Source organism: Paramacrobiotus metropolitanus, unplaced genomic scaffold (genome assembly GCF_019649055.1).
Source record: "Paramacrobiotus metropolitanus isolate TYO unplaced genomic scaffold, Prichtersi_v1.0 Parri_scaffold0000031, whole genome shotgun sequence".
NCBI lineage: Eukaryota > Metazoa > Tardigrada > Eutardigrada > Parachela > Macrobiotidae > Paramacrobiotus > Paramacrobiotus metropolitanus.
The window spans coordinates 654,897-677,496 of record NW_026570251.1 but is presented as its reverse complement, the minus strand read 5'-3'; the positions used below and the strand labels follow the sequence as shown (position 1 = coordinate 677,496).

General features: G+C 45.0%; 2 protein-coding genes across 3 annotated transcripts; one reads left to right on the top strand and one right to left on the bottom strand.

Moving 5' to 3' along the window:
* Window positions 1-3,401: 3,401 nt before the first annotated feature.
* Window positions 3,402-4,785, bottom strand: LOC129588773 (apolipoprotein D-like). Its single transcript, XM_055483143.1, has 6 exons — window positions 4,571-4,785; window positions 4,252-4,379; window positions 4,116-4,198; window positions 3,969-4,027; window positions 3,809-3,845; window positions 3,402-3,720 (listed from the first exon to the last, which is right to left on the bottom strand). The coding sequence occupies exons 1-6, from the start codon at window positions 4,688-4,690 to the stop codon at window positions 3,584-3,586; spliced, it is 564 nt and encodes a 187-aa protein (XP_055339118.1). The 5' UTR covers window positions 4,691-4,785; the 3' UTR covers window positions 3,402-3,583.
* Window positions 4,786-18,537: 13,752 nt separating this feature from the next.
* On the top strand, window positions 18,538-22,561 carry LOC129588721 (uncharacterized). 2 transcript variants are annotated; one of them, XR_008690508.1, is made up of 7 exons: window positions 18,538-18,709; window positions 18,911-19,650; window positions 20,204-21,001; window positions 21,230-21,678; window positions 21,936-22,103; window positions 22,257-22,319; window positions 22,384-22,561. XR_008690508.1 is itself a non-coding variant. In XM_055483072.1 (4 exons), the coding sequence occupies exons 2-3, from the start codon at window positions 19,117-19,119 to the stop codon at window positions 20,972-20,974; spliced, it is 1,305 nt and encodes a 434-aa protein (XP_055339047.1). In that variant the 5' UTR covers window positions 18,538-18,709; window positions 18,911-19,116; the 3' UTR covers window positions 20,975-21,001; window positions 21,230-21,804. The 2 variants fall into 2 exon arrangements, 1 of the variants encoding a protein (XP_055339047.1); XM_055483072.1 differs by lacking the exons at window positions 21,936-22,103; window positions 22,257-22,319; window positions 22,384-22,561 and having other exon boundaries at window positions 21,230-21,804.
* The last annotated feature ends 39 nt before the right edge of the window (window positions 22,562-22,600 follow it).

Here is a 22,600-nt window from a genome sequence, read left to right as displayed (position 1 = left end):
TACGTAAAAACTTTCTGCCTGAAGGCACCGCCCTTCTTGCCTTTATCCGCAGTTTACTATGATGAAGAACTCTCACACACATGCAGCCTTTATATCAACGAGCAAGATTTCAATTCACGGAATTATCTACTACAAAGATCTTTGGGCGTCCGTAATCTGCTGCGACAAATAAAACTTCCGGCGCCTTCACTGTTAGCGTAAACAAAGAGTCAGATACGTATAAAACGGTAGCTTTCCGCGAGTAGAAAGCGGATATCGTGTCAGTTCAAAAACTCAGCACTTCGAAGTGGATTTTGTTATACTTCAGGAATGGCAGCCCGTCCTAACCTACACGCGCTTTGTAAAACCCTCATGGAAATGTTGCACTTTACAGTATTGCTTCTGGCGCTGTTCCAGGTTCTGGTTTTTAATACAGGTATTCCCAATTTTGGTCTGAACTTTTATTCATTATTTTGTTTTGTCAATTTTCATAACAATATTGACACCACAAGTTGTATAATCCGGAATAAAATGTTGAGTAGGTTGAAATACAATGTAATTGTGATGTTAATGAACTGTAAATTTTGAAAACATAAAATCAAAAAGGTACCCGAAATGTTTTCCTCTTCTGCAGCATTCGTTAATGTGTCCTCTCTCGCCTTCACTGTGTCATATTATAGCAACCGGCAGATTGGAATCTTCCATGCAGTATCCAATCCACCAGCTGCTCCCACCTATTTCTTGGCTCCCATGGCCACAATTTTGTCAAATTTAACGGAAACCATATACGACCAAAACACGGACTCGTTTTATCTGGAGCTAACGTTAAAAATGTGGGATGAAGATTTTGTGCAGCAGATTAAAGAATATATTAACAAAAAACGGGAAATGGGAGAAGCGAAGTTCTTCCACTGCCGTTTCAGTGAATGCACGTGGAGTATTATATCGGTAGTCATCATGCTCGCACAGCCTGGGAACCGATTAACAATCTTCCACAAACCATACACTTCCGAGTCCGCTGCAGAACGAGGGACGCCTGCAATGGGGTAGAGGCCGCGCTACGCAACGCAGACAACATTAAGTTCGCGGTGCGCTTGCATTTTGTATACCGTCTGACTAGTTCTGCACGGAAACTCACCATAAATGTGGATAACAACCACTTAATGGATTCCTCAATTTTTAGTACAATTACCGAGCAGTTTTCGGATTATGTCTTCCTCCGCAAGCAGGACTACTCGACAATGCTGCATCAGGTGCTCAGTAACAGTCTCGATGCCGCTCTGGAATCCGATGAGTTCGTCGATAATGAACAGTTTTACGACCAGATAGCGCGACTGTTTCCGGCCTTTCGAAAGAACAGGACATCATCAGGAGACTTTAGCGAGGCCATGTGGCAAGCGACATACTGGCCCGAACACGGTCATCGTCCGGACGAAGAAGCCCGACATTATAGGAATGTGTTCAGCGATGGAAACAAATGGTTAGAGAAGGAACTACGACGTAATAATACATCCGATTTACCAGCCGGTGACCTTCCCCGATCGGTGGCCGATGCGCTAGTCCGGCTGCGATCGTCTAACAGCGTCGTGCAGTGGGATGGACATAAATTCGTAATAATGCCGATGAGAATGTACCGTCTGGATTTGGGCAGACTACGTGAACAAGCCACCTGACTGTCCGCGTCAACAAGATTACCGCCGATTATAGTCTGGCGGCTAGTTTTCATTCCGAGCCGCTGGTCAGCTCCCTACAGCACCAAATTAATCAACTGCGCGCTACGATGCTGCCACCCATTGGGTCAGTTCAGGCCGTGGCGGCGGACCTGCAGACTCAGCCGTGCTGGTTGCGCTGCGACGGGCAACCGTTTAACATCTCCATGTATTCGCAGCTTGCCGGTCTGTTACCCAGTGGAAGGACACCGAATCTGAAAGGCCGGTTCCTTGTGGGCATCGACGCGTCGACGGCGGTCGGGAGTAGAGGCGGGGAAAAGGAGCATTATCTGACCGCTGACGAAATGCCGGCTCATCAGCACGAGCTCTATAGGCACGCGGTGTTGTGGAGTGATAAGCCACATGTTCGTCACTGGATCAACTATTATACAGACAACGAACATCTTGGTTTCTTTTTTACAGCTTACGAGCACCGGGCATTTTCCTACGCAATGGGCGGTAACCAGTCTCACAACAATATGCCTCCATATCACGCTGTAATTTACCTTATACGCGCCTGTTGAGCGTCCATTCGCAGTTGCTTCTGCGTATTTTTCTGTGTTTCACAAGCGTATCGAAAAGTTTGTTTTACAAGTTAACGTACGCACTTGTTATCGTCCGCACGTTATCGTTAGTTAACGTACGCACTTGTTATCGTCAGCATCCTCGATAATATAAGGAGGAAAATTTTACTTGTACACGACGTTCGGTTTCCCTGTATTGCTGCCGTCACCGGCCTAGAGTGTGACGTTACGGCAGTACATACATATTGTTAAATCTGGCGCGGCACATGAGCGGCATGGCCACAACGTCACCTTCCCGTCGGGTGACGGCGTCAGTACAGGGAAACGCTTTGAGTAAATTGGTTTTCCCGCTTATGTGACTGTAGTAACCACTAATCACCACACCACAACACAATCAGTTTATTTTACATGTTGAAATGTTCAGACTGTTGTACAATACACCTTTATCTGTATATATGACCTCGCATGTTACAGGCGTACAGTGTGTAGTAAATATAGTCTATATTGTAAGTACTAAGTAGCTGGTACTCGTAATAACTTTTCTTGCGTGTTTTCACGGGTTTTTTGACAGTCATGCGTGTTCCATAGCTACTTCAGTCTCTGCAATGTTTTCGACGACAAATTTATATGTCAGCTACAAACAGTGTGCGCAATACTACTACCATGGCATGATGGCACCACATTTAAATAGGCTCAAAAATTAAAGTAAATTATTTTCTTTCACATTCAAACTTCTTTGCACTGTCAGCCATGATAAAAAAAATTTTATGGCTAGTCAAACGTGTCTGCGATACCATCAGCTATGAGATACTGGCAACAACAATTTAGTTTCATGGAATTCGCAATTGTTTAGCACATGGATGTTCAGGAGCTCTTTGATTTTTGCAGCCGGTCACCGACACTTCTTACTTTGTAAGGAAAGCTGTTCGAACAAGTTATTTGTTGTTATAAATTGGTAATGAAAGAGAAAACAATATTTAACATGCTAGCGTTTCGTACTCAGTAAAAGTGAGCGGGCGATTAAGAAAAATACCAGTACTGTAACTTTCTGGGTAAAGTGAGATGGCCGGCGTAATCGTTCGTGAGTTTTTCGACCGTTCTTCTCGTTGCTAACCAGGGCCCGGTGAGAAGCACTCGCTCCAGAAAAATTTACTCAGTTACTGAGGTAAACGTCATCGTAGTGATTATTCTTGATAAACCAACTTTATTTGTTTTCATGCAGCATTTTCTCTGCCGCTCTACAGCATGATTGGTAAATTCATAAGCATACAACGTCCCAAAACAGTGCTACATGGCAACAAAACACTGTTCAAGCTGATCGGAACTGCTGATTTTCCTCATATACTGAGTAATCGAACAGTAGAGTTTCCGTTAGGCTTGGCAGTTGAGCTGATTAACGGGCTTGAGTGGCTTCGGACTGATGTGTTGTTGTTGGAGGATCTGCTCCACGCGCTGCTCGACGCTGGGCGTGTAACCCGAACGGTCACGGCTCAAAAGCCATAAGTACTCTGTGAACGTCAAAGAAGTTAAAATCACATTCTATTCGTATCTGTCTGCCAAAACCGATGACATTGTAACGATTCGCTGAATTTTTACCGCTTTTGAAGGGTCCGAGATTGCGGCAAGAGTATACCTGCAAATTAACCGGTCAAATTCATAAACTGCGTAATTATGTCATCTTTATCAGTGTATTATCAAAGTTCTCCTAGGCACGATTGTTCATTATGTTAACAATAAGTGTGTAGTGTGTACTTACAACTGAGAATGCAGTGTAATCCGTATCGATCACCCAGTAATCTCCAGCCGGCTGATTTTCTGCACAATAAGTGTCAATACAGTTGCATAATTCTGGCAGAGAACAAGTTTTCGTACAAACAGTTTCTGAGCATCGATTTGGACGTACCGTTAAATTTAACCAGCAACTTGGCCGGAACACTGGCGTCGGGAACATACGCACGGCCAATAGCGGTGTTAGGTTGGCCGTTGCTGTAATTAAGAATGTTTATTGATGGAAAATCGCAAAAGGACAGGAAAAATACCTCTGGCGGCCGGTGTTGTTGACCTTTACGTCACCCTCAGCGCGAAGGCTGTAGTTGGCAGCGACGCAGTCCAACCCGATTTCAAAGATGGTGAAATAGCGCTGCTGTTCGTACCATCTTCCCAGATACTATAATAACAAGCGAAGATCATTATTCATTTCAGAATTAAAATAAATAACGTGTCTGGTGCTTAAATTTCAGTTGTTTAAGTTGCCTAATGTATGTAGCAAAGCTATAAAACATTAAATAGGTAAATTAAATATGAAATTATTGATTAAAAAATATAATGGTATGATTTACGGTGATAAAATTGGCTTACTTGGGAAAGGTCAAAGTCTTGCTTGACGGTAACGGGCGCGCATTTTCCGATACTGATGACCTGAGCATCAGTGGCGACAGCGCAGAACACCAATGCGGCAACAACAATCTTTGCGAACATTTTCGGAAAAGACGTGATAATAATAATTTTTTAGCAAAAAATAACGAATTGTTAAGTTTGTAAAAATGTGTGTAGTTTGAGTGTGTATTTATTGTCAGTTCACCGCCGGATATGTACAAACAGAAGACAAATAAAGAGTACAAACAGAAAAGGCCATTAATCAGTCGTTATCAAAAGTAGATTGAGGAATTTTCGAGACCCACGCGGGGAAAGCGGAATAAGAGTCAGACTTTGCTCGCCACGTTTGACATTTTCGCTGAAGACAGCGGCCGATACAAAGGCTTATCGCAGCTGCAAAGCAGTCAATCGAATGAAATTTGAGACCAATTCTTTATTATCTCGCGTCACATAATTATTCCGAGAACCACGCAGCCATGTTGTTATCTGCCAAAACTGTGACTACTAAGCACTGATTACAAATTCACAAAGGACGCATAAAATATGCAGTGTTTGAATTTCACCATTTATACAGCTGTTCCACTAAAGTGCGCGCAAAGTGGAACAAAATTGCGTTTCCATGTATCTGCTATACTTTCAGCAAGAATCTGGGTACTGATCAGCAAAATGAGTTGGTCAGCATTTGTTTTATTTCGTCAGCAAAATCGTTTCGTGGAAAAGTCGTACATGTGAATGCGTGCTAACGTTAGCTAGAAATGTCTACAGTTTCTAACTGATCGCAAAGAAATGCCTACATAAATTATGGTGCCTCGATTTTATTTTTAATATTAAGCAAAAAAGGCATAAGAAACAATAAAATAAAAACGTTAAGCCACAGGCGTGAAAAGCACTCTTTTCAAAGACACGTCAACATCACCAACATTTCGTACAACTGCACCGTCCTCAATCAAAGTCGGCGGCGTCTCGGCCGAATTAACAACTGTAGCAGGCGACCATTTGCACTTGAACAACGGAACAGGCTGACTAAAATGCCGAGCAATTTGCACTGCTCTCTACATTATAAACCGAACCTGCTTCTCATTCATACATATGTAGTAGCTTTTTATTTTGTCCGTTGTATAGAATTTATCTTTACATTGTCTACATACTTTGCAGTATGAATTATTATTAACTGAATTTATAGATAAAGAAAGTCAAATAAACCTTGCGGTCCAACAAGTGTTGAATAACACGGGCAAATCGGTGTACCAGATTTGTTGATTCACACACTGCAGTTGTACGAAATTATGGTCATGTCGAAGTATCTTCTTTTCTATCAGTGGGATAATAATATCGTGTTGTTAATTTGGTTGATAGTTGGTGCTCGGTTTAATTACAGAACTGCCCCGTGATAACAGCGGATCAGTTGGCTGAACTAGACAAACCGGCTGTTCTGACATAGTGTGCTGGGTGGAAGGTACTTTATTGGTCAAATCAATGCCTCAATACACCAATTTCAAGAAAAAAAAAACACGCTAAACTATAACAGAAAAATTTCGTTCAGCTTATCCAGTCCTTCCATCGTGCCCAGCACTGACGCCGCATTTCCCCGTTGAATTTCTATGGACAATCGCTGCCGCAGAAATTCGTGCGAGCGTGCTTCTCCGGTGTGCTGCTGCAGTCTTTTTCCCAGTTCTTTGATGATGGCGATCGCCGACGGTCCCCACGGGCCCAGTGTTTCGAAGGCGATCGGGACGAATAGGTAGCGGCCAACCAGATAGGAATATAGTCCTGATTTCCGTAACTCTGCTTGCATGGCGGCCGCTCCGGCTGTGGTGGAAGTGGCCTTGACATGTGAAAGCGCAACAGTGTCTACACAGGTCACGTCCCAAGCGAGGCATAATCCGCGTTTCCATGCAAAAGTCGTGCAGCCATCTGGGCGGCGTTCATTGGTGTGAGAGGTGCCCCGCGGCTCCAGTTTCGCGGGCACACCAGCGGATACAAAGGCTCTGCAGACAATGCTATTCAACGCGCCGTGACGTGGATGCCGCCCGGCGGAAAAGACACATGACAGCCCGTGGTGCCCGTAACCACCAACAGGTTTGTGGCACTTGACGCAGTCGTGGGGTTCACAAATTGTAGCACCGAGACGGAGGCCGATGCTGATCTTCAGTTCGTCATCGCCCAGTAGATTACCGATGTGAGCGGACGGTAAGGCGTTCAACCATATGCCGGCCTCTGGCCTGGACTGGGCAAGCAGGCGCGCTGTGTTGACTTCGTCTCCTTGAAACACCTCCAGCAGGGCCGCAAGAGACACGTTGCATAATGGCAAGTCCCAGGCCTTTTGGGACTTCCGAAATGCAGCTTCCGGGAGTACGGGTTGACGGGCTTTTAATTTCCATGACTCCGAGGCACCAGTGACGTCAGCAGCGGCGTCACTGGTGCCTCGGAGTCATTTGTGCTGGGTTATCAAATAAAAACACTGAACCACAGACCAAAATGACCAATGGGCGAGCGGAATCGATGTACACATTTTGCAAAAATTAATACACGTGACTTACATTAATTTTGCAGCATATCCGTACCTTGTACTTAAAATAGTGTTTACAGAAATGCGTTTAACACCGTTCGGCGTGATGTTATGTTACAGTCTGTCCTCGAACATTTCCCGGAATATTATCCGTTCGTCCAGAGTGTGTATGGAGCACCGTCTGTCTTGTCTTGCAGTGGCAGTGATGAGGACTTGTCATCCGCCACGGGGATCCAGCTGGGCGATCCTATGGGACCGTTGCTTTACTGCCTCGTTGCACTACTGTTTTGTATAGGCCTGTCCTCGAAACTGAGAGTGTTTTTCTTGGATGACGGTGCTTTAGGAGGAACAGTGGATGAAGTGGCTAATGATCTGACATCGATCATCGCCGCCAGCAGCGCCGCTGGACTGGAATTGAAGTGTGAAATGCTGCTGATCGGTGGTGCTACTGAAGAACGCGAGGTGGCCAAGAACAGGCTGCATTCAATTGCCCCTGGTGCGATTGTTTGCAGCCTGAAACGGTAACGTTTCTTGGGGCACCATTAACTGATGAGGCCATAACCCTCTTACTGCAACAGAAAATTGCTTCGTTAAAAATTTTTACAGACCGCTTGCAGTTACTTAACGCCCATCATGGATTTTACCTCCTGCGGAATTGCCTTTCCATCCCGAAGCTTATGTACACGTTGCGATGCAGCCCGTGTTGGAAAGTGCCGGAACTGCTTGATGAGTTCGACTTGCACGTCAAAGTTGCCCTTGAAGAAATCACCAACACCAAACTGGATGGCCCTGTATACACGCAGGCAACGCTTCCTGTTGCCAAAAGAGGTTTGGGTGTACGACGAGCGAAAGCATTGGCTCCTTCGGCCTTTTTGGCTTCCATGTTTGCAACTCGTCAGTTATCATCACAGATCTTCAACAGCAACAGCGAACAGTTGGTCAGCGATGCGTGCGAAAACTGGAAGCTGGAATCTGCGTGTGAAGAACTGCCGTTAGATCTGGCACGTGTTCACCAATGCGTTTGGGATAACGCGGTAATCCAGAAGGATGTTTACACGTTGTGGAATATTATTGGTGTAGATAAAAGAACCGAAGCTCGCCTGAGAGCAGTCAGCACGAAGTACGCCGGGGCCTGGCTTAACGCCCTTCCCGCGAAAGTATTCGGCAACCTCCTGGATGATCAGACTTTCCGCATTTCTGTTGGCCTATGGCTTGGCGCCAAGATCGTAGAGCAGCACTCATGTGCGAGATGTGGCAAAGAGGTTGCGGAAAACGGATACCATGGGCTAGCTTGCAAGAAGTGCATCGGGAGAAGGGAACGCCATAATGGTATCAACGATATCATACTGCGAGCGCTATGTAATGCTGGCATTGAAGCATATCCGGAGCCCATTGGCTTTTTGCGTGAAAACGGAAAGCGCCCGGATGGAGCCACGCGTTGGAAGTGGTACCGCGGACAGCCGTTAGTTTGGGACGTCACCTGCAGAGACACGATGGCGGATTCATACATCGACGCGACTTCAAAGTGTGCTGGCGCAGCCGCTGAACTGGCCTGCAGGGAAAAGATTGGAAAATACAAGTCGCTTATGGATCGCTGTAATTTTGTCCCCTTTGCATGCGAGACTTTTGGCACTTGGTGTGAGACCGGCATTATTACGTTAAAAGAGATTGGTAAAAAGTTGTTTTTAAGGACGGGCGAGAGCCGTTCTACTTGTTTTTTGTTTCAACCTTTAAGTTTAGAGATTATGCGTGGCAATGCGATGAGTGTTTTGTGCACTGTCCCTTCCCACGTTAATTGGGACAAATTCTTCCTTTGATCAGTTTTGTTGAGGGAAGCTCGCCTTATACATATTGAGAAATAAAATTTATAGTGTTTCGCATGATCTGATTGCACAGATTCGTTCGTTCGATTCGTTCGTTCGTTTTTGGCCCGGTAGGTCAAAAACTGATGCGATGGCATTCTATAACTGCGTGAATTACAATAATCGTTTTCGGTGTGTAAAGTGCCCACTTAATTTGTTGCTTTTCCTTAAGCAAGTATCGTATTTTTAAAAACTTAGCATTGTTTTTGAGTTGTGACTGACGTCTGACTCTGAATACGGTCGTGATCAGTAACAAAGGACAAAGTAGAGAATAACTGCACCGGTACTGTGTATTCGTAATTTAATTCGTTTGTGTTTTACCTAAATAAACAGTAAAAATTCCCATTACGTACTGAACAATGAAAGCTAGCTCCAGTTATGTACTGACCAGTGTTAAAAATCTGAACTGCTGCATTATTTATTACTGATTGGAACAACTTTTGGACATTATGGCTTAACAAAAAAAAGTTAACAATCGTTACGAGGATGTTTATATGCTTACTGGAACAGGAAAGAGATGTTGCTCTTGTTTTTCGATTCCAGCATTTGATTCTGACAACACGAAATGCAATGGGCGTTCTGGGCACTGTTTCTTCTTACAGGAAATGTCCCAGTACATTGTACCTAATTGGTATACATATTACATGCAGGAGAGCTTTCACTATTGCGCACTCCCAAAAATTTTTTGCCATCGTTTATGACATTCTGTAGCCAGACGATTTGTATGCATATTCTATAAGCACGAAAACCGTTTGTGCGCGCGGTGCGGGAATTATGGTTATAAGAAAATTTCCATTATTCTTTTACAATTGGACCGCATGCATCAGGGTGGCGAGCATTAGGGAGTTTACAGCCTGCGCGCGTGAAAACAGTCGTTCTTGTCCAGTGGACTTACACAAGAAAACTGGCAGATCGGGGGTCCGTTGTGGCTGTGATCTAGTCTACCAGCATTCGTACTGGCGACAGGAAGTCAGTGTCGAGTAGCTGCATTAAGGTTTCGCAAGAACAGCATGTTCGCGCAGTTTTGTAATGTACGTTTCGTAATGTAGGCGCTCTGCGGTAATGCTGCCCACAGCGTTATCGGGTGATGGCGACCGCGGGGTTCTCAGTGGACTTATTGTGTGGTGGCTGCGGGAACCAGAAATATCGTTTCCGGGTACGGCGTCTACGGCGCATATCCCATTGAGGGGGTAATTTTCCGCTGACACCCGAAACGAAGTAATAGCGAATCCAGTTACACCGAAATAACACCGGCGGATGCTTAATAAATCAAGGGACCATGTTACACGACTGTTTTTCGGTCTTTCTACTTCATCTAGATCTCGCTCCATTTTGTCCTAACTGTCCTTCCTCTCATCGACTATATTAATCAGCAGCAAAAAAACAATTAAGGAGATTCGACCAGCCAGTTTGGGTTAGTGTAGCGCATAGCTTAGTGACGGTTGTCAACTTCTCAGCACTTCAATTCCACTCATTAATTGATCACTTTCACAGTTGCACGTTAATTACGATTTAGCGCCAGTACGTGGGCATAAGCACTACTCCAACGCATACCGTCCTGGTGGTTTGCATCGATCATTTCATTAGCCTCGTGAGGTTCCGCTGCCGCCGCGGTTTCTCGCCGACGCACTGGCGCGGTGGTAAACTTGGTGAGCCGCAATGATTGTGCTGATCCACAGATTTTTCAGGACTTCCAACAGTGGCGGCGGGTATGGGCTTGAATGTTGGACTGCATCTGTGGCACCTTCGGTATCAAAGTTAAAAGCATCTTCAGTATGAGTATCAAAGAGCAACTTTAACATCAAAGTTAAAAAAACTTCTTTATGGTCTGTGATTTAGTAATAACAAAACAAAACTTCTGTTTTTTAGCTACTGCTTGTGCTCCGTAGTCACCCGTTGACCACCTGTATAGTCACAGATACGACCAGCTGCGTAAGTGGTAGCCGATAAAAATTAATATCAGTTTCGCTCGAAACCCAAGGTCTTCCTAGGTGTTATAGTTATAAAGTTTTTTCGATATTTCTTTCCTCCCGACGGTATTTTTCGGGTGCCATACTGGTATAAGTGGTATTATTACTATTTGCTATCTATCGGTATGCGTTCAGTACGTAGCGATATCTCCCGTAAGTACCGCTGCCAGCAGTATGACTGCCCGGCGGAAATGAAAGTTCATCCGGAATGTACGGATATCAGTGCCACCATATGTCTACAGACTTAGCTAGGCCTAGAGCAGCAAAAAGATCTCCATTTTACCTGTGATACAAAATATGCCATATATACGGATAGCACTGAGGTCTGATTGGTTGGGACGTAGAAGCAGTGGATGCTTTTGGAGTACCGCACGGGTTAAATTGTGGGCCGAACTTGAGGATGCTGCGGGCACGTTCCGTTGTGAGCCCCGCGGCCTCGGCCATACCGGTTACGCGATACTCCCCGCCAAAGAAATCATCATAGGCATTCAGTTGTGGCTCGCCATGACTGCTGACATCTGGAAAATTGCTCCGGTATAAATTGCAACCAACCAACTGCAACATGCTCGGGAGACGGGATAAGGTCCCTTGTACGACTTATGCGGGAGATAGTGTGGCACACTATGAGTCTGCGATGCCGAACCCCGTTTGCTAATTGTGTTGTTGGATAAAACGTTTAAGATTTGGTCTACTGGTCTTGCGGTCCGACGAAAATGACAGTCCCGACACATACAGTCCTAATTGTAAGTAAGGTTGTATATAAGGTGCTTTAAACTACAGTAATAGGTGGAAAATTCACACACTTCTTAATTCTACTGTAACCAAAAATGAGCTCGACAGTGCACGTACCAGGCTGTTGTTGTCTGGATTCCTTAGCTATGACAGTTTCTGAGTGTGAGATGTTGTTTTGAACTTTTCCAACAGCTATTTCGTCGCTATTGCACACTGATGAAGAAATCTTCTCGGTGGCTATTTCGTTTAGACCGTACGTTGAGGCCTGTGTGGTCTCAACGCCTTCGACGGTGTCCGAACCAGACACCCGTTGCTCGGCAGTCTCCGCGCTGCTCGGCGAGTGTCCATCGGGCGTGATCGCTTCTTGGTCGGTTTCTGTCAGTATTTTTTGTAAAGTCTTTCTGCTGATTTTAAACCGTTTTGCTATAGCAGTCCATGACAATCCCTCCGCACGCAGCATCACAACAGCAGCTGGAGTCAGTCCACTCGTTTTCCGATGAAACTTCTTCCGGATGTATGGCCTGCTGCGGCGTTCTTTGAAACAGCTCAGCATTTCGGCCTTTTGCTCCCGACGGATACTGATCCTACCGTTGGCGGCCGGTTTGCGTCCAGCACACTGGATTGTCGCTTTGGCGGCGCTAAACTGTACGTTAACCTCGCGAATAATATCCGTCATGGAGAAGCCGTCATCGTACATGCGGAGGATAGTTTTCCGTTTCTCGTCCGTAACATCATGCATGCGCAGCACTTGCCGCACGGTTTGCTCGGTAATGCGAAACTGCTCCGCAATCTGTGCTAGACTAAATTGCCGTGTGCGCGCTATCCTAACAATCTCTTTTCTCTGCTCCTCATTCCGCGTCGTTGGTATTCGAGCTAATTTTGCTTTTTCTATATAATTCTTCAGCTGATAGAAAGATATGCCCACGCGTTCCGCGATTTCCTTTCGAGCACAGCCAGCATTTCGTAGTTCGCAGATAAGCCGCTTTTTTTCCGCATCAAGTCCTTTGCCTCTCTCTTGTCTGAAGTACCAGTAATATACTGTACAAGTGATATACTTTCTGTTGCGTAAGATAATATAATTAAAACCTATCCATGATACACAAACAAATTAGCAACACATCCGATGAAGAAATGGAGAAATGGGAAAGAAAGTGCTCATACCTTTTTTGCAAGTCTTCGCAGCCTTTTTTGACAGTCATTCGTTTCATAGTCACGTCCATCTCTGCAATGTTATCGACAATAAATTTAAAATACCAGCGATAAACATTATGCGTAATACTACTGTCAAAAATAATTATTAAAGGGTTTCAAAAATTAAAGTAAATTACTTGCTTTCACAAATCTCTTTTGAACTTGAAAATCGTTGTACGAAGTATTGATAAAAACCATTATAGGGTCAACAGCGTCTAAGGTACCGTGAGCTACGCGATGCCGACAACATCAGTTTATTTTAATGAAATTCGAAATATTTTACCGTCAGGATTTGGAAAAGCATCCGTGAATTGTTCCGCCATTCTTCTCGGTTTACTAACCAGCACACGGCTAAAGTCAGAAAGATTGCATTATTTGTTCGAAGACAGAGTAGGTACCAGGAATAAGTATTTCAAAATCAAAAATTTCAGCGGCAATGGTCCAGTAAACGTGGAAAAAAAACAAATTTAAGTACTGTATATATAGGGGGGAGCTTAACGGCTGAGGCAATCCCGCCCCTACGCCTCTGAAACCCTTTTATATACAGATCGTATCCATTGTCAGTGTAAGATGCAACACTTATTCATTGTACTGTACATATTCCTACAATCCTGGATTCCTGGTTATACTGGTGAAAAATTCATGTTTGCAGGCCCGGCTGCTGTGTTACTTGTTGTCAATCCAGAGTTGTTCCTTGACCAATTTTCAGTTTTCAGTAAGTGGTTTTACAACATAAACTTTTCAGCAAATTTCGCCGGTATTCGTTTTTGACAGGATAGCACTTATTCTGTGCTTTTGCTTTTCCGTGGACTGCACCACCCAGGTGCTGCTGGTTTTTCAGGGTTGAGTAAGTACAAGATTTCATAGAAATTTCACATTGTCAAGCCAGCTATTTAAAATAAAATTCAGTGACGTCAAAACGGGAGCTTTTACCAGTTCGATAAACAGTATTTAATGGGAATACGTACAGTACTACTTCCGGTACAATACCGGTACATGGACAATGTGTACTACAATACATAGTACCCAAAAGCTTTTGTGGCATAGATGCACATAAGGAAATTTACTTTTGAAACGTCCTTAAAAACAGTAATATGGAATCAATCGAATAGGTTTTGGGCCTTTTGGCCAGTCCTCTGCAGCTTTAGTTTGAAGTTGTTTTTAGAAAATTTAAATACTCGTAATTTTAGTTGGTAATTTACGTTGTTGATAACCGCGTTGGACTTACGACGTACTGGTTGTGAGTAGCGTGTAGGCGATCTGCAAAACAGCATGTGGAGCGAGTTGATTTTAAGTGTTTGCTCTGAAACAAACATTAAAATCAATAATAATACGTAATAATTTGCAAGACATCAATAATACGTATTAATTTGCAAGACTTATGACTTACATATGTACATAATACGAGTATATCAATTTTCTCAAGTATATAATATGACAATCGCGTTATCCACGGAAAAAGGCGAACGAGATTTTATATTGTATAACTCGGCAGGTATTCGCGCATTTATTTTGGAAGTTTAGCAGATGTTTATGTATAATTTACGACAAGAAAGAGACTACGTCCCACCTTACGTCACCGAAGTCGGGAAGATGATACAACAGGAAACAGGCGGGGCACGGGCGACGGAGTTTTTGCGCCAACGGATCAGCATTGACGTCCAACGCGGGAACGCGGCCTCTGTCATGGGAACAGCACCAGCATCGGCCAACTTAGACGAAATGTTCTGTGTGATTAGGCCGCCATTTCCGTAGTCGGCTGAAGCTGTGTATTCAGTACAATTCTTTCACTTTTATGGAAACTTGTGACTGTATTGTAGCGCCAAGTTTCCGTGCATGTACACAATTTCGCGTGTCAAATAATTCGAGTTACGAGACGACACAACAAAAATATCTGTACATTCATGCTACCCGTACACACTATACAGTATATATGTACGAGTATATATGTATGCTACCCGTACAAGCTTGTCCGGTAATTTCTGTCGTAAAGGTACAGATAGCACATACTGTATTTTGCGCTATAGCGATTACCACTACACTACGTTTGGCGTAACACGCAAATTTGTGTATTTCGCTGTATTGAACCGGCAGAAATTACCGGACAAGCTTGTACACTATACAGTATATATGTACTCGTATCTTTCTTCCCTTCGTGTTAGCCCAATGTTCATTGCTGCTGACTGGTGAGTACAGTTGTTAATTCCAAAACAACCAGAAATCATCCCTACTCCAAGTTTCCAACTAGCAAACAATAATTTTACTGGTGTGCAGCAACGTGCCTAAATAGGTAGCCGTGTTTCTGTTTTCGTAAAATTGCGCCGCTTCAGGAATGCGAGAAATCGGTTTCGCGATTCGTGCGGCGCCGGGTTAGAGCCTATTTACAACCGCGGACAATACTCGCACATTAAATCGGTGGCGGTGAATGGAAGTGATGGTGCGATTCTCGAGCTACCCGTGGCAGGCTGGTATCTGGGATAGTGGATACAGTGAGGATATTGCCAATAGCAGAGGCACATGGAATCGAGACAGAAGGAGTGAAGGACGTTTACACGAACAGCATACATTCTTGAAGATCTATATCATCTAATGGTCTAAATTCTGAAATCATTTCGGACATTCACACGTGCAAAGCCGTTCCATTGCTAGAAAATATGAACGACGTAACTACTTATCATAAATAATTGATTGGTATACCTGTCCTCGTTTCAGTGCCAGCTTTTTCCAAGTTCCAAGTAAATCCCTAATCCGACAGACGGCCGCTAAATCATTTTTTCCAGATTTAAGTATTCTAAGTTAGGAAATGGGAGGATCCGCGTATAATACAAGGTCAACAACAACAGCAAACCAAGTCTCTGAAACTAAAGCTGCCGTGAAAAAAACTGGAAAGATACCAGTGCCTCATAAGATACTGACCTTTAATAGGTACCACAAGTAAGCACAAAATTTGTACTGAAACAAACGAGATTTAAAGCAAAACCACTTCTTCATTGCTATCCTGGTCGAGGACTAATTACTCAGTGATATAAACGGGAAGTATATTCAGTAGCCAAGGGCGCAGAGAACACCACACGGATGGGGCATCTTACCGTACAACGCCTGAAGCCGCTTTATCCGGATTTTGTCTTTTATCTACAAGAGTTTGTTATTTGGCCTAAGGCAAGCGTGTCAGGGCAGCTAACTTTTCAGATTACGGCCATTAAACGCCTTTAAAATTACGCTAGTAGGTCACCCGGTCAGACCCAATTACTGTGCGGCAGCGCGCACGTGCTTGCTTCTCCGTCGCCAGTAAACGCAGCTCACAGAGATTTCAATTGCGTTTTTAATGGAATGGTCCGGTAAACGGTACCATATTCGTCTATCTGCGCGAAAGCGAAAGTTTTCGCGCTCTCCCAAGCACTTTTTTGCTTTGTTTAATAACATTCTCTAGCCATATGACTTTAGTACCTTGGTGCGAAAACCGTTTGTGCGAGCAACATCCGGTTCGGGTATGGTTATCGCTCTAAAAGAATTCCAAAAAGTTTGAATACATTCGGTGAAGTGCTGACCCAAAGCCGCATATTCGAAATTCTGTAGTCTCACGGCTGCCGTCGGCCGAAAACAGACAGTGTGATCATCGTCCCAGGAATTTCTCTGATTATGTTGTCCATAATATCCGGTTGACTGGAGAACCTGACTTGCAGTGGTCCGCGACATGCCGCTTTTTAAGTAAAACCGAGGAAACCATTTCGTTTTGTTATAACAGGACAAAAAGATGTGATATGTCTGTGAAGTTTGAACAAATGGTGGCGGAGCACCTTCTCCCACATGCCAAAACAGATGCCACCTGAGCACTAATCTCATAAAAAACAAAAAAATGTGAACTTGCTACTGCTAAGCTTCCGCCCGCGAAATCTTCGTCCAGTTGCCAATACATATTGAAGATAAAAACGGAAAAAATTCGTATTCATCGCCAATTACGAGTACTAATACCAGCAGATCGCAAACAAAACCCAGTGATCGCTAAATGGCGTGCAAAAACGATACTATGCATTGATCAATAACCCGAAAAAATAGGGTCGCATTTAGTAGTTGATTGCATTAATTTTAGTAGTCGCACTTCATGACTTTAACAGAGAAACTTTAGCAGTTCTGCAGTTTACTTTGCGATTGATACATTACAGGAATTACAATATGCATGCCACCGTTGCCCGGCTTCCGGGCTTTGAATTTGTTTTGATTATTTTGTCGTAATTGTGCATATGAAGGAGCCTGAATTTTGTCGTAATTGCGCATATGAAGGAGCAAAAACGCGCGTTATCCCAAATGATGCATTCTCCTCTGATAAATTATAGCCTCCCACCCTCCAGTAATCTGAGCAAGTATGAATTATTCAGTAATTATCTAGTTATTTGTTGAATCTGTTATTTTCTAAAATTTTGATCATTATTTTATTTTTTGTGGTATATACTTTTCTACCGGTATATATTGCGGTTTCCATTTGGTTTCTCTACGCATTGCGTTCCACTTAACCTTGTAGATTTGTAGTGAAGTGGCTTCGGAACCAAAATTTGTCGAACTGCTGTTTAAAGCAGGCAGGGCGAATGTGACCTTTGAAAGCTCAGGATACTAAACTGATATTCTTACCTTCTATGACAATTTTTGAATACCTTTCACACGTTTACGCAGTTTTTCAATTAATTTTATTTTGCGTTTTCGATTTTGTCTACCTCCTTAGGCGCTGCCTACGATGACTAATTTTGATAGTCATTTGCTCTCCGAAATGTATTTTGACAAACTGATATGCCGATGTATGTACGCTAAATTAAAATTTTAAAATTATCACTTGAAGGGTTCGCGACCACAAACGTTTCAAATTTTCGCTCCGTGAAAAAAGTGCAAAATATAGTTGCATATCAAAATTGTCAAAAAATGAAAAATAGAATAAATAATTTCATGAAGAAATAAAAAATCACTTTTTGCTTTCGAGATAGAGCCAAAATCGCAAAATTAATGTTAAGTCTATGGAAAGAAAATAAACATTTTATAATTTATATGTATCTGAAAGTTTAAATTTTGTTCTTAATTTTGATATGCAACCTATACTGCACTGATATTCAAGCGCAGCGTCCGCTGTGAGTAAGCAGCCAGTTTTCTGGTGGCGTCGTTGCGAGGTTATTGAACCAGGACTGACTGATCGGTTCAACCTCTTTGTCGTACATTGTATGTGCTAAATTCAAAAAAAATTTTAAAACTATAAAATTATCGCTTGAAGGGTTCGGCGATGTCATCAGTTTGTTTTCCAAATTTTCGTCATCCAAAAAACTGTAAAAATATTTTTGTCAACATTTCAAAAAATGAAAAAATAGAATAAAATAATTTCATGAAGAAAATAAAAAAATCACTTTTATGGTTTTCGATTAGAGCCGAAATCGCAAAATTAATGTGAAATGGACGAAAATAAACATTTTTATAATTTATATGTATCTGATTGTTATATTTTGTTCTTAATTTCCTTACGCACACCTCACCGCCGGCGACAAAGCCACCCGCTGTTAGGCGACAGCCAGGATTCTGGAGGCGCATTCGCACTATACGAAGTGTAACGGTAATCGGCTCACCATTTTCGTCCTAGCCAGCTTTCCACAATCTCAGTGCAACAACGCAAAAACTCCATTTGGATTTGGCGCTGTTTCTCGCTTGCTCGCCAGTTTCCAGTTTCGAGTTTGCTACCTTTTTTGTGGCGTGGCATTACCCTTCTTTTATCTCTACGCGGTATTCCTTCAAATTGCTCCAATTCAGACTACATTGCGCTTAAAGTGTTCTGTGTTCTGAACTTGCTTTCTTCTCTGGCTCCTCGTAAATGAATTTTGGAAAGGTACGTGAACGCAGTGCTGCGCAGTCCGCGAACTCTGGCAGCCTTTCCCTTTCCTTTCTTCCCGGAATGTTTGTTTGCTGTTTACTCTTTTATTTTTACTGTGCATGATGATTATACAAGGTAGTTTTTATTTATTGTACAGTATTGCTGAGATGTCTCCTAAACTGGAGAATTGATGCACTTGTCTCATTGTTGTTGCAGCGCCGTACCATCAGCCTGGCATCGCTCCAGCGAATCTCGCGGGAGCATGCGGTTATGCTGGACGACCGCTGCGGTAGCGTCGATTTGTGGACGGATGACGGCGTACATTACGGGCGGATCGTGGACGTTGGCGTCGGCGGCCTTTTATCGACTTCCTCTGCCCGGATCGGCACCGCCAGTTCGCCCCCTACGGCCGCATCTTCCGGATGCCGAGGCCCTGCGAACTGCGAGAGTGGAGCAGCCGTAAGACGTGTTGGCACCTGCAGGTCATCTGGCGTTCCCATCAACACGGACCCTGGACCTGGGTGGGGGCGGAGCGGGTGTTGAGTCCCGCGGGGTGCTGGCGCATGGACGCGTGGCTGGTGCGGCTCCACAACGCCGCGGGCCGGGCGGCGGGGGCCCTGCACGTCTTCCCGACCGCCTGGATCCGCTATCCCAGCGAGAGTGCGGTCAGGGACAGCGCGGCTGGGACGAATGGCGGACCTCCAGGGGAAGAGAAGTTGCGGCGCTATTACGGGGACGCTTACGCTGAGCTCTTGGTCGGCCCGGAGACGTACGTCTTCGGGAGGGTGCAGTTGCCGGCGGCCTGTGCCGCTGTATCGGAGGAGACGCAGCGGTGTCTGATGGAGGCGTGGTTGTACCGCCCCGACCTTTCGTGGCCGCCGTGTGAGCTTCTCCGTCGGTTGGATGATGGCGTCCCGTGGATGTATGTGGAGCGCACAGGCATGGAAGGTTGGCAGGTGAGTTTGCACGGGAAATATGCGCGTCCCATCTTCACAATTATTGAAAGTTGGTGTTTGTTTAATTTTGAGAGAACACACTTCTCCGAACCTGACAATTATTCGACAGTTTGTTTCATTTCGTGAACCTTTCTGTGTCTTAAAGGGAACATCGATATTCACGATACTGTCGCTGAACGTACTCCTTGCCCTCTCCAGGGGCAGTGGGGCGCCCAAAAAATCATAACAATTCGGTTTCTGAATTCGAACTCACATCAGCGCTTAAATAATGCTTGGCTTTAGGGCTTAGGCCTAATCATTTAAAAACTGTTAGAAATCCAGTTTTTCTTACTTTCCAAGATGTCCTGTGGGTGTTGTACCGTTAGCAGTTCACAGAAATGCGCAGTAACGGTGGAGTATGCACTTGGTCCGGTTATAATTACTTGGAAGTTTGAAACCGTGCAGTTTGCTCGGTATATTGAGCGCGCGTTTTTACCCTACGGCCTACACACATTCTGTGGTACATTGTATAAGATCATCTCCTGCCAATATAGTATAACTGCTCCGTGTGCAGGAGGGCTTCCGGAAGGTTGCGCCGCGTCTGCAGTTAGCGCTGCCGCGGATATTCCGAATGCTGGACGTGCCCTTGGCCGTGGAGGCAGCCGCTGGCGACGGACTACAGCATCTACCGTTGGAACTGCTGCTGGAGGTCTTTTCCCATCTGGACACGGCAGAGCGGACGCGTCTGCGCCCAGTGTGCGCTCTCTGGGCCAGCGTTGTGCAGTCGGCGCCGCTGGCCACCGACCTCGTCATTAGAGGACGCACCGACTACGCCCTCCTGGCCACCCTCGTCCACGCTTGTCGCTCTTCCACCCGTCGTCTTGTCCTTCACAACGGCGATCTGGACAACCTCCTGAAACTGGCCGGGGTGGGCGCGCACTGCCCGGGAATCCGGGTACCCACCGTCCACCTCCCTCGTCTGACGTGTCGGCTCTCCGTCGACGCGTGCCCGCACCGGGCGGCGTCGACGGGATGCTCGGTGGGGTACTTTACGGAGGCGCTGCGCCGCCTGCCATGTGAAGAGATTAAGGTGTGGCAGTGCCACATTGACCTGCTGGACATCGCCGGTTACGCTGATGAGGAGCTGCGTTTGTACTGCATGATGGACACCCCTGTTAACATTCCCGTGGCTCATGTTCAGCCGACGAGTGCGGTGTTGGTGGAGCAAGTGTGGGAGCTTCTGGAGGCGGGTGTGGCGTGGACAGTTGCTGCGGATGACAAGCAGCGCGCCGCGGTCTGGATGGCGGAAATGAGAGCCATCCAGCAGCCACTGGCCAAACAGTAGCGCTTCCTGCTGGACTGGCTGTGCGAGGTAGGTCTTTTTTCTTCCTTTTCATTCGAGAAAACAATATTTCTCAGCATAGACAACATAAAAAATCATACGATTAACCTGAGAGTAGAATAGCAAAAAAACACAGAAATTCTAAAAACATAGGAGTAACGTAAGATAACTAACTTTAATTCTATAAAAAAGCCTATTAGGACCAAGAATACACAACAACCATGGCGGTTGAATGTCGTCAGGTTGTTTTGCTTGCAGACGCTGTGTGCGCTGCAGCATGCCGTGCACCGCGCCGGTGCCCCGATCTACGAGCAGTGCAGTATGGCCCTGCTGGAGGTGGACGTGGAGCATGCGTCGCCGCTGGTGCTGGCCTGCTTGGTGCAGTGTGCCGAGCAATGGGAAGTGAGCCATGACGGGAATGTGGAGGAACCGCAAGATTGGGCACATAACACGATGCTGAAGGCTCTGGTGGAGACGCGCATATGCCGCTCTTAGAGGGTTTCTTAGTTCTTTCTGTTTCCCTGGTTTGTACCGTGTTTGTGTGTTGTTTTTTTTGTTTTTCTCTGCCTCCGCTGGTCTGTAGTGGGTCGTTTTCTGTGATTGGGTTTTACAGGATTTTGCATGTCTGCTTTTTTGGCGAAATTGTCGTCCATAGAGCCACGGTCCATACGTGCAGTGTCGTTGGCGCCCTTTGTGTGGATCAACGGGTAGGTCAGCAGGACGACAACGACGTCCAGACTTAACAAAGTCAACATTCACAATGGCTATGATATTTAGTAGGTTCATGTGTCTTCCAGTAAAGCCGCGAAATGTTAATACTGCGTAGCGGAAATGGCCAGTCACATGAAAACCGTTTGCTAATCGTAAATTAAAGTGTGGATATGCCTCTAATTAAGTTTACCATATACTCGCAGTGTGTCTCGTACTGTACATTACGTCCTAAGTTCATCCACGGTATTGGTAGTGTGCTGGACTGTACAAGCATACCGGCGATACCGCGTATCCGGCGAACGATTGCGAGCCGGGAAAAATGGAGACGAAACGGGTAACTCGCACGCGAGTGGTAGTGAGGAAATTGTCAGCGACTTCCGGAAACGAAAGCGCCGAAATAACGTATGCGTGCTCTTCAGAAGTATGTCTACATCGCCAGGGCAGGGGCTGCTCGGCTTTCCGATACTTGGCAAAGCGCTAACGACAAATTATATTCTGTTCAAATAATTTTCTGTTTTTTACGCTGACACCGTCACACAGTGCGTACCAAGTCCATGACCATTTCATTTTACAGACTTACGAAGGAGACAACTCCGCCTCGATAGAAGTATAGCAGGAGTACGTAGTAGTCGTAGAAGTAAGTACTTTAAGCTTCTATCAATTTCCCGTTTCCGGCTCCAAAATTAATATTCAACATACAGGCATATCCGTGTACTGCTGGCGCGTGATAACTGACAAGTACAGTACCAGTCACAACCAAATACACCACTGCTTCCTTTATCTGCGTCTCTGTTACGTATCGGGAATGCTACGCCTGAATGGGTTGTGCCGCAGCGTGCAGCCGGGACTGCTGATCGTGAGTAGCAGTTTCACTGGCAAACTCACTCTACTCTCTTCACTCGCTGTCAACCAACGCAG

Coding starts and splice junctions, on each gene's coding strand:
- LOC129588773 (XM_055483143.1), bottom strand. CDS start 4,690: ATGTTCGCAAAGATTGTTGTTGCCGCATTGGTGTTCTGCGCTGTCGCC. Junction 4,380..4,570: donor AAGACTTTGACCTTTCCCAA/GTAAGCCAATTT, acceptor TTGTTATTATAG/TATCTGGGAAGATGGTACGA. Junction 3,846..3,968: donor ATTACACTGCATTCTCAGTT/GTAAGTACACAC, acceptor GTTAATTTGCAG/GTATACTCTTGCCGCAATCT.
- LOC129588721 (XM_055483072.1), top strand. CDS start 19,117: ATGCCGAGGCCCTGCGAACTGCGAGAGTGGAGCAGCCGTAAGACGTGT. Junction 19,651..20,203: donor CAGGCATGGAAGGTTGGCAG/GTGAGTTTGCAC, acceptor CTCCGTGTGCAG/GAGGGCTTCCGGAAGGTTGC.